Here is a 12,568-nt window from a genome sequence, read left to right on the forward strand (position 1 = left end):
CTTTATATTGAATACAGGGTTAGTCAAAACGCAAGTACATTATTTTCTCAGTAATTTTAAATGAAACACCCTGTATTTTATATACCTATCGAAAAGTACTATTACCGTACTTTAATTTTTATATAACATTCCTTATGTCTAAATTTATTAGTTTTTGAAATATTTTAAATTTTCAGAGCAAATTATTAATTACGGGTTTAACTTTCCAAATTTTAGGTAAGCCATAACTGAATTGTCTAAAACTGACAATTTACGATTACTGATTATCAATCTGTAGTCAGAGTTGGCTACAATTTTTTTTATTGACTTTTATTGCTATCTATTACTACAACGGATCTACGGAGCTTTGCCCCACTAATCAATCACCCTGTATGGATAAATCGATTTTTTAATGCAATGATATTTTAAAGTACGTTAATAAATCGATATCTACAAATTGATGGTGGCTCAGTGGCATTAGACTGCAGATCGAGAGGTCCCTAGTGCGAACCCGGCTGTTGCGTATCTTTTTTTAATTTTTTTAATAAATAATTTAAAAGTTGATATACTTAAAATTCATAAGTTAACTATCATATAGAAATATTATACATATATACCATTTTAAACAACCGTGGTATTATAAAAAGTACTTTTTTATACTAGCGTAATTTTTGGAATTTGAAGCATTTTCTATCGTCAAATTATTTTATATTCTCTCCTATAAATCATAAAAACGTTTTATTATAAAAAAGTTCTTCTTTATTAAAGTGTAGATAATTATTTCTTTTAAAGTAGAAAAACTACTGTAGAAATAGGTTAATGTAACTCAGCCATCGAGAAGATTTAGACTAGTTAAGACTTTATGCACTTGTTAGTAACAGGTCGCTTAAATTTCACTTCGGTCCACCGGTTTAACACTTTCAACAGTAAATTTAATTTTGGGGAGGACTTGGGAGAGGAAACAAGATATTACCCGGAGAAAATTATATAGCGTCCTGGATGGCGACAGGTAGACGCGTAATTTTCGTCCAAGGAGCTGTAGTTCTAACTGCATTCCGCTCCGGTAATAAACACCTAACGAATGCAGTAATCCTTGTCATCGTATTAAACCAGCTTTTAATTAGAAGACGAAAATGCGGATTAACAAGTTGGAAATGCTCTACATCAACTCTCGCCTTAATTAGAATGCAATGGTTAAGAGACGAAGAATTTTATAGCGATTCGCCAAGTGTTGCAAAACCAATAGACGGAAAATAAAAATGAAGCTAATAGGGGAGTCAATAGAGAACGAAACATAAATTGTTTCGGAAAAATTCAAAAAAGCTTTATTTTTCCAAAACTTTTTTTGGTTAGTTTATACATGTTAAAGTAAAAAGCTCTACTCACAGATTTAGCCGCTAATTGTTTATTAATTGTTGAAACAATAACTATTGTTTTGTATAAATAATTTAAAAATACCGTTGAATTCATCATTACACTTTGATCAAATATGTTTCTATTTTGTTTTTGGTTTTGCTGAATCCGAATATGGCATTCGCATTACAATAATGGAAGCGTTTATTTCAAAAACAACACTTGTCCAAAAATTAAAATTTTGGCAAACCAAGAAAAACTGCCCAGCTTCAATTTATTTCAAATCTTATACTTTTACTAAGATATTGATTGGAAGTAATGTGGATATCAAAATAATTGTACAAGTTGGTTTCATATTTTAATTGATATTTTAAGATAAAATAGGTACAAAGTTAGCAAAATATTTTGGAAAATATAGAGGTATTGTGTTGAACAGTTACCGTAATACTGAACTATTTGCAATACAAAAGAAACAAACATCACCTATGAGCTATGACTGTAACAATTAGAAATGGGGTTGAAGAAGAGTTCGAGTAGGATGAATACTACTTCTTAAATAGAAAGGGGTCTGGAGAAAAATTAGGGGATATTTCTAAAAGCTACTTGCTACGGCAGCTCATGGTTGTGCGGTGGCGGGTCATAGGTTCGTTTAAGGAACTAGGGAGTATCAACTACTATTACCAAATGAAATAAGAGTACTTACACAGATATCCTAGGGTGTTTACATAGAAATGATCCTGGATATATTTTGTTTGAGGGCACCTTACCAGGAGTTTCTTTTATACAATCCAATATTTTCTTAATATGTATACTCTAAAATACTTTTAGATGTGTGGTTAAAATTTTGCTAATAGGTAGTTATAAATAAACAGGACAAATAAAATTACATATTTATTGAAAACTTTTCCTGTCAAACAACAAAACAAACATTAAATTTTATAGGTTACATTGGCGATATTTACCTGTGACTAAAATATATCTACTTTCTATAAAATAGATATGGTGCACCAAAAAATAAGTAAATTTATTGTTTTGTGACTTGATATCTGACACATTTAAAATATGGCATTTATATTATTAAAAAGGAAAAATGTTTATTTTTACTGAAACTTGAAAATAACAACTGTCAGTTACGTCACTTGTCAAATATCATTCCAAAAATATTTATGTCTCAATTAATTTTTATATGGTTAAATCACAATTTTGATTTAACAATCATTTTTATAATGATGGAAGCAAATATCTTTCTGATCCAATCAAAATTTACTTGTTATATTTTTATTTTTAAATTCAAAAAAAATATTTATATTTATCAAAAAAATTACTTTAATCCTTGAATCTAAATGTTTAATTAAAATAGTCACTATACCTTAAACTTTGAAAATATTCATCTGTCACAACATTACTTCACCATAGGAAAGTTTTGACAGATACTCATATATCACCATACGTCACTCGACGGATGACTGGAAAATTCCACTGGTATGGTGGATATAAGGTATTATACCATAACAAACAGGAAAATGCTAATTTACCTCTAGTTTTCTAATCCAGGAAACTTAGGTTTAATCCATTACCATGTAACCATAACCAATATTATTATAACCAGCTATAAAGGTTTCATAACAGCTCACCGGCTTCTCAAAGGACTAGATACGCCATACCATAAGTTTACAAAAGCGTATAATCCAATAATTCAATAATCAACAGAACTGCTACACTCTCAAATGATCAAACCATTAATTATCTTCACCAAAAGAACTTAATATATCCCAAATTTAACTTGGAAATTCTTTTGTGGAACAAAAAACATGCCGGTTAGAATCTAACTTTTTGACATGTTTATCGGTCAAAAACTATTTTGAGACTCCTCGTTCTTTGCGATTCTCTCTAAATATTCCTACTCATGTCGTATCAACTTCGTATTTTCGTTCGTCATAGCCAATCAAGACTCACGATTTTTACTTGACATTTGAATAGGCCAATGACTGCTTTCTGATTCTGTCATAATTATAGAATATTCTTATGACAAATACGTAGTTTTACAAGAAGAACGCTTGGAAAATTACCTCGATTTCCAAAACACGCATTTCTTCTAAGAATAAAACAGGGTATTGTGAAACAGTTCATAGGCGGGTTAGAAATTTTTATTCGACTTGAATTTCTATAAAGAACTGACAAAAATATTTGGATTTACTTAGAAAGGGATTGTAAAAACTATATAAATTAATATATTTATATTTCCGCTGGTTTTATAAATGTTATATGACTAACAAACAATGCCCACAATTAATAAATTTACGGATAAGATAATTCACGCTTACCGATGACCGTTGATTAAGATGGGACAAGTGTTGCTTTTACAACAAATTGCATGGACATAATATATGTTGTTTTTCTAAAACTATCCGAATTTTCTATGAAGATTACTCCGGACATCTGAGATTTTTACACAACTGAATGTGTGAGATGGATAAAGAAACTACTATTCTATGAGAATAATACATAAAGCCGAATTTGTAAAAATGGACATGGGTTGTTGTTTTTCAAATAAACGCTTCAATTTGAAAATTAAAAAAATTTGAGCTCTTATACAGTATATTTGCGTAACTAGGAACCATATGGAAAACTTTTTTATTATCAATTTTAAGAAAAAAAGTTATTTTTCATAAAATGCTATGCATAGTCTAAAATCTAAATCTCAACCATCCGTTATCAACTTTTATCAATTTTATACGAGGTATGTCAAAAATATGAATTTCAAAGAGTAAAGCACCTTTAAATTTTAGAATATCAAAATTGATATTAAGAAAATTTGTTTTTAATTTAAACATATGTTTTACTATGCACATCCTTTTAATTGAAAAAAAAAAATGCAAATTTTTGTCAAATTACGGATACCAAACATCATTTTATAATAATTATGATAACTATTTTATTATCAATTTTACGAAAAAAGGTTATTCTTCATAAAATGTACCTAGTCTAAAATTTAAGATGCAACCATCAGATATCAAAGTTTTTCAATTTTATACGAGGTATCTAAAAATATGAATTTCGCTCAAGAGTAAATTACCTGATATTTTTCAGTTTTTGTATTACTTTTTTTATCTTTCTTAATTTTATTGAAAAGAAGTTGTTTGTTTCATGTCTACAGTAAAATTTAGTCCGTTTTAAAGATTTTTTTAAAAAAACACCTATAACATTGTCATATATCTGTTCAAACTTGAATAATACCCTCTTAAAGTGGTAGTAATTCTGTAAAACTACGAAGTTTTCAAAAATTATATTTTTTGAGACGTCGTATTATTTGATTTAAATTTTTGAGATTTTTTTTGAATAAAGCATCGTTTAGCAAGATGTTACACAGATGTGTCAGTTTCTGCCCACACCGTACTTATGCCCATATGTTTTATTTCTTTTTATTATAATTATAAAATAGCTTTATTGTTCTTATTTCATTTTCAATTTGTAAAATTTATTTTGATAAAGAATTATATTAAAATAACTCAATCTTTCGCTTCGCCGAACGCTACTATACAGGGTGTCCAGAAACTCTACCGACAAATGAAGACAAGATATTCTACAGATAATTTTAAGACAATTTAACCCAATTCACTTAGTCTGAAAATGCTTCCTAAGGGAGCTAGAGCTCTTTGAAGATGGCGTCTTGTAATTAGTTTTTCTTAAATACCTCCAGAACGCTTCTATTTAGAAAAACAAAAATTGGTACGCTTATCTATCTTCCAGATATAAATCTAATCCATCTATTGCGAATTTCTAGTACCGATCATAGGCGTCCGTTTTGGGTAGGGAAACGATTATTTTATCGCATAACTTTTTTATCTTTAACTTTTATGCATTTTTGACACTGGATTTTTAAATTGTGAGGTATTCTAGTACAAAAAGGTACTCTTGCTTCAAGTAGGTAGGACGACACACCGTTTTCTAGAAAAATTTATTTGAAAATTTTTCGCTTTTTGAATTTAAAAAGAAATTTCAAAAAAAAACTGTTTAGAAAGACGAAAACTGGTACATTTATTTATATTCCAGAGATAAAACGATTTTTTTAATTGCGAATTTCTAGTACTGGTCATAGGCGTCCATTTTGGGTAGGTCAACAGTTATTTTATCACATAACTTTTTTGTCTTTAATTTTTAAGCATTTTTGACACTAGATTATTAAATTATGAGGTATTCGAGTACTAAATGTTACTCTTACTTTATTTTGGTAAAATACATCGTTTCCTTTTGAAAAGTTTTTCAATTTTTTTTTAAATTCCAAAAACGAAAAACTTTCAAATCGATTTTTCTAGAAAACGGTGTGTCCTACCGACTTAAAGCAAGAGTACCTTTTAGTGCTAAAATACCCCACAATTTAATAATCCAGTGTTAAAATGCATAAAAGTTAAAGACAAAAAAGTTATGCGATAAAATAACCGTTGCCCTATCCAAAACGGATGCCTATGACCGGTACTAGAAATTCGCAATGGATGGAATCGATCCATCTCTGAAAAGTAAATGTGAATACCAATTGTTGTTTTTCTAAATAGAAGCGTTCTGGAGGTATTTAAGAAAAACTAATTACATGACGCCATCTTCAAAGAGCTCCAGCTCCTTTAGGAAGCATTTTCGGACTAGACGAATTGGGTTAAATTGTCTTAAAATTATCTGAGGAATCTCCTGTCTTCGTTTGTCGGTTAAGTTTCTGGACAACCTGTATAGTTCGTTAATATTTGTGAGAAGAGTGACTTTAGCGTTATAAATAAAAAATTATAGAACCTACAGATTTAATTTTAAAAAAATCTTTATATAAGGTATTTTGTGTATAACTTTCTGAACTTTTCAATGGTCAAGTCAGTTTTTCTCCAAGATTTATATTTTCGTAGGTAGACACATCGTATAGGATGGATCGGATACGCACTTCGAACAAAATCTCCAGTATTGCAAAGACTCTTCTAGGGTGGAAAAGGAAACAGTGGTCACCCAGCACAACCTTGGAGAAGATCAATTATGGACGAACTTATTTTAAAGCTAACTACTGAAAACTTTTCCTTTATAAAATATATGTTTGTGTTTTTTAAAAAATTATATGTTTTATATGTATTACACATTATATTAATTTTTTTCAATTTAATTGTGGCTTATTTTCCAATCAAAATAGTTCTCCTTCTTCGTCTTATTTTTTCGAAGGGTTTTCATCTCCGCTGTTTCGAGCAATCTTTTTGTCCTCTTTGTGTCGGGTCGTGTTTCTGCCGCGTATGTCATTATTGTCAAAATAATTAATTATAAAAATGACACAAGGAAATAGCTTCAAAACAACACATTATATTAGTTAGTAATTACATCTAGTACATGTTTTAAACACAAACAAGAAATATTAATTGGATCTACATTTAAATGCTTTCCTAAATATGTGTATAATTTTTTTTATTTGAATAAAAGCCATATAGGCCTGGATCCCGCGTATCAAAACAAAGTTGATTAATGGCAAGCTGTAAATTTGTTAATAGCTTAACAATGCCTAGTCGGACAAACTTTGGTGTATGGGAACACTGGAACAGTTTTAATTGTGGAACGTGATTTAATTGTGAAACTTATCATCCTGACAAGTTTATGATTGTGAAAACTAGCAGGTTGTTTTTTAAGTTTATTCAGTAGTAAACTTTATATATTATAAATGAAAAAATATTTGTCCGTCAAATATTTTGGGCATTTTAATAAATCCGACACGTACAATATGTCAAATGACAGGAATTATATTGGTGGGAAATAACAGTCTAATTTTTGCATGAAAGTTTAATGAAAGGGTAACAAATCAATTGGAAGTTCTGTCCGACAAAATACATGGGACATTTTCGAAACTTGTAACCTATTCCACAATTAAAACTTCCCTTGTTCCAGTGTTCCCGTATATCAAAGTTTGTCCGACTAGACACCGTTTATTAACAAATTTTCAACTTGCCATTAATAACCTTTTTTTGGTATGCAGGATCCAGGCCTAATACCCTTTATAACGGTCACCGTGAAAAACATTTATCAATTTCAAAAATGTATAAAAGAACTTACCATTTTATTGTTGATCTCGTGGAAGTGAATTTCACAAACTTTATCTACAACGTCTTCACTTTGAAATGTGACAAATCCAAATCCTGGAACAAAAAAGACCTTTTTAGGGAATGATTGACATGTACACAGGAAAACTGTTTAAATTTAAAACTCCTCTTTCAGTATTTCCATGCAGACAATTGAAAGGTCATTAAATTTATTACATTTGGAATGTACTGATGGAATTTATAGTTTATTTTCACGCCAGCAAATTTGTGTTGTGAATTTCAATAACACCGGATTATTTTTCATGTGTCAACGAGTGACACAACAAAAAAGAAATAAATACAGATCGTCCTATTGTTGTATGAAATGTTCCGATTTTAAAAAGGCAATTTTTAAACAATATATTATGTATCCTATTAGCATAAAGTATAAAATTCATTCATTCATTAAGCATTACAATCCCTATCCAAGGGATTATAGCTAACGCCATTGTGTTCAAAATCCTATTCGTGGGTGAGGTGTATTACTCCCCTGTCATTTAAGCGCTGGTTTCCTCGAAAGCGGTGCCGACAAACTGCGACCATAACACTGCGATGAATGACGTCATAAAAAACTGTACCATGCAAAATAATAGCGGTGGTTTCCAAGGATGCGTTGGAAGCCACCGCTTGCTGAGTTTGCACATTCCATTGCCGCAGTGAAGAACCTTGAATTTTTCACCGTAATCTGACGTAATTCATCGCAGTGCAACGGTCGGAGTTTGTCGGTGCCGCTTTCGAGGAAACCAGCGCTTATAGTTTGCTGTGTGTCTTTGCTGTTCTCGTGACTCTTTTTCATTTCTTGTCCCTGTACTGAACTTTCGAGTCTTTCACATTCATTGCTCTTATGTCTTCTTCTACATCATCCAGCCATCTTCTTCTGGATCTTCCTCTACATCTGGGCCATAGTGGTGTCCAGTTAGTTATCCTTTTCAACATATTATCTGATTGTGGGCGTCTCTGTATATGTCTTATCCATTCTAAGTGAAGCGATTTTATGTATCTGACTATATTTTCTCTTTTTAATTCTTCTTCAATTTCGGCATTTGTTTTTATTCGTATTTCTCCCTCTGTTGTTACATTGTGGCCCAGTATTGTTCTCATTATTTTTCATTCAAATTTCAGAAGGCATCCTCATCTTTCTTGTTAATCGTTGTTGTTTCCATCCCATATGTAACAACAGGCCTTATTAAGGTCTTATATAGGTATATCTTTGTTTTCTTGCTTGGAGTCTTACTTCTCAGCAGATTTCTATTCATTTCATATATTTTTTGCCTTTCAGAATTCTTTCCTCTGTTTTCTCTTTTCCGGTTTTCCCTATTGTTACTCCCAAGTAGCTAAAGGTGGATACAGTTTCAAATTTATGGTTCTGTGTTATTAGATATTTCTGATGATTTGAGTTGTCCTTTCCTAGCGTCATGTATTTTGTTTTGTGCTGGTTTATCTCTGGCCCTATTCTCTTCGCTTCCGTATCTAATTTTTTAACTGCTTTTATCAGTGTCATCTTCGTCTTTGCTATGACGACTAGATCATCTGCATATGCTACTAGTTGAAGTTTCACACCTTTGTTTACATTGATTTCCTTAAAACATGTTCCGTTGAAACTGATCTTTGCTGTGGTGTTCTTTAGGCTCACTGTTAGCTTACGTCTTAATTTTTCTGGGATTCCAAAAAAGATTTCTGGATTCCAGAAAATTAGGTTATGTAAATATTTTATGTTTGAAATTTTGTCCCTGCCTTTTCGATGCTTTCGATAAAGAGAATAACAAAAATAAAAAAAATAAATAAATAAAATAGCTAAATAAAACCTACAATCCTAACAAGCTGGGCGAAACGGATTCAAATGATTAGAGGTCCGAAGATAACAGGAGGAAAAACAGAGTGGAAGAGGTGAAAATGAAAACAGAAATAAGAAAACAGCAAGAGCCCCAGTCAAAAGTCATAGCCAAGACCACAAGCTTGATATACTGATCAATATGATAGTGAAATTAATTAAAAAAAAAACAAAATCAAGTAAAATGCTTTATAAAAGGTATATTTAATAAAACTCCCTAAAAAGGACTACATCACAGAACTAATTTTCGATCTAATAACAGATCATCATCAGTGCTGACACGATGCTGATATGCTAACCACCAAAATCCAAAAATGTTCGGGTAAAAACCCTTTAACTTAATCAGTCATGAAAATGTTGACTATAATTGTGAAATTGAACATGGATGCACAAATATCACATGTATTCTGCCCAGGGTACCATTTGAGCCCAATCACAATATGTTGACTAGTTGGTGGCAACTGGCGACTGATACAGGAAACTACAGGAAAACGTTTTTCCTCGTGGATTACAACAATTAACGACAGGGGTCAATGAGCTAATGGAAGAACGAAGAGAATTCTGGAAAGAGCTTGGATAAATTAAAAAAATAGAACAAATTAAACATGGGAATCAAGCAGAGCAAATCAAGACGGCAAAAACGAGAAAAGAATTAAATGATACGACAGCTAGGCAGGAGAAATTGGAAAGAGAAAAAAAAAAAGGATAAAAATTTTAAAACTCAAGGAATACCAATCAACACCGATGACAGAAACGTGCTTACAAAATACATAAAAAACTTCGATTTTGTGAGATTAGAAGATGTGCTAAGATTGCTAAAGGAGAAAAATCAGCCCAATAAGATGATAAGGATAATTAAAGACATTAATACGAAGAACAAAACTAGAATAAAAGTCGAGAATGAACTAACATCGGGAATAGAAATCAACTCTGCAATCAGACAAGGGGATAGCTTAAGCCCATTGCTTTTTAATTAAGTAGGATACAAAATCATAGAAAACATCAAAAGTGCAGGAAAAGGATATAAGATGGCAGAAAAACAAATAAAAATCCTCTGATATGGTGACGACGCAATCTTAATCTCCGATACCGAGGATAACCTACAACGACTGGCACAAACTTTCAGTACAGTGGCAGAGAACTACAACATGAAAATATCAACAGCCAAGACCAAATCCCTGGTAGTGTCGAGGGAATCCATAAGATGCAAAATAGTAATTAAAAACGAACTAATTGAACAAGTCTCGAGATTCGAATATCTGGGAGTCGAAATATGTAGTTATGGAGATGTTAAAGAAAGCCTTCAAGAGCAAGAAAATAAAGCCAATTACGAGTCAATATGTCTGAGGGATATCATCTGAAGTAGTAAAGATGTGAGGCCTGAAACAGAAAGTACGCATATACAAATCATGTGTAAGACCGATCATGACGTACGCTATAGAAACAAGATGTGACACAGCAGAAAGCAAGAGGATATTGAAAACATCAGAAATAAGAACGTTGAAGTCAAGAATAAGAGATCTCTGTCACATACAAGACAGTACGGTAGGAAAGAAAGAAAAGACGAGAGTGGAATCAGCATGTGACGAGAATGGACAGCAAGAGAATCAAAAGTATAGCCGGAGATTCAAAGCAAGAGACCAACAAGCAAGAAACCAATAGGAAGGCCCTTTAAAAGGTGGCGAGATAGCTGGCAGTCAACTTCACAGCTCCGATTACAAAATCGGTTAAGAACAGGTCAAGGGGCCTAATATGAGAAGAAGAAGAAGAAGAAGAAGGGGATCTGCAAACTATATTTATTTAATTTTTCCATTGGTCCTTTTACGTAAGAAAAATTTCTATAACTCTAATTTTGCAATACACAACTTCTACACAGCATTAGCAACAAAAATATTAATAAACCCATATCACATAATATTAAAAATCCATATCCGGATGATTCCCCTACTCTTAAAATTCTTTGGGCATACTAAACAGTAAATATTGATTTAACAAGCAAGAGACCAATAGGAAGGCCCTTTAAAAGATGGCGAGATAGCTGGCAGTCAACTTCACAGCTCCGATTACAAAATCGGTTAAGAACAGGTCAAGGGGCCTAATATGAGAAGAAGAAGAAGAAGAAGGGGATCTGCAAACTATATTTATTTAATTTTTCCATTGGTCCTTTTACGTAAGAAAAATTTCTATAACTCTAATTTTGCAATACACAACTTCTACACAGCATTAGCAACAAAAATATTAATAAACCCATATCACATAATATTAAAAATCCATATCCGGATGATTCCCCTACTCTTAAAATTCTTTGGGCATACTAAACAGTAAATATTGATTCTAGTTAAAAATGTATGATAATATATCGCTTACGTTGATTTGGGGATAGAAGATTTCTCGTTTTCCATTTATTCAGTTCACTCTAAAAGATAGGCAATAATTCATCTTGAGATACTTGCTCGGTAGTTTCGATTTACGAAAAAAAAAAGAGAAAAGGAAGAAAAAAATATATAAAACCCCACGACTTGAAGTTTCATGTCTATGTCGCTACCGGCGAATGTTCATACACAATATGCGATCAGAGCCGTAGTAGCAATTTTTAACATACGACAATATCCATTTGTTAGAAAGTTTATTTTTGACACCAATTTATTATACGTGTGTGGCAGCTTCATCTAATACATACGACAAATTCCGTTTAATGTACCAATAATAACTTCTTATTCCGTGGAACCACACCATTGTCTAATATTACTCAACCATGAAAGTTTCTTTCGACCACTCCATCTCTTTCCCTCCACTTTTCCTTGTATTATAAGGCGAAGTAGATGGTATTTAGACCCTCTAATTATAATTCTGTTTTTTCCACTTTATGATATTTATGACCAGACGTTCTGAATTCATCATTTGGAGAACATTTTCATTGTAAGTGTGCGAAATCCACGATATCTTTAGGATTCGTCGACAGCACCACAATTCGAATGCTTCTAATTTATTTAGAGTTGTGGTTTTTAACGTCCATGTCTCAGAACCATACAATAATATAGACCACACGTAACATTTTAGGACCTTCTTGCGAATCTTCATCGACAGGCTTCGGTTACATAAAACTGGTTTCTAGGTCATAAAAACCTTACGTGATATTTCAATCCTGGTTATTATCTCTTCATCACAATCGCAATTTACATTTAACCAATTGCCAAGGTATTTAAAATGGTTTACCGGTTCGATGTCCTCTCCATCAAGAGAAAACACGCCTTGATCTACATTTATCTTTCCAACTGCCATCCACTTTGCCTTTGAAATATTGATTTTT

The 12,568-nt window shown here is 31.9% G+C and overlaps 1 protein-coding gene across 5 annotated transcripts in view; it reads right to left on the reverse strand.

The window, feature by feature from the left end:
• LOC126882898 (RNA-binding protein Musashi homolog Rbp6) overlaps nucleotides 1–12,568 on the reverse strand; it is a 1,676,353-nt gene that overhangs the window by 181,491 nt on the left and 1,482,294 nt on the right. For all 5 annotated transcript variants that reach the window (XM_050647970.1, XM_050647972.1, XM_050647971.1 and 2 more), the window contains one exon: nucleotides 7,402–7,484. In XM_050647970.1, coding sequence (XP_050503927.1) covers nucleotides 7,402–7,484 — 83 coding nt within the window. The remainder of the gene's footprint in view (nucleotides 1–7,401; nucleotides 7,485–12,568) is intronic.

Source organism: Diabrotica virgifera, chromosome 4 (assembly GCF_917563875.1).
Source record: "Diabrotica virgifera virgifera chromosome 4, PGI_DIABVI_V3a".
NCBI classification, from domain to species: Eukaryota; Metazoa; Arthropoda; class Insecta; order Coleoptera; family Chrysomelidae; genus Diabrotica; species Diabrotica virgifera.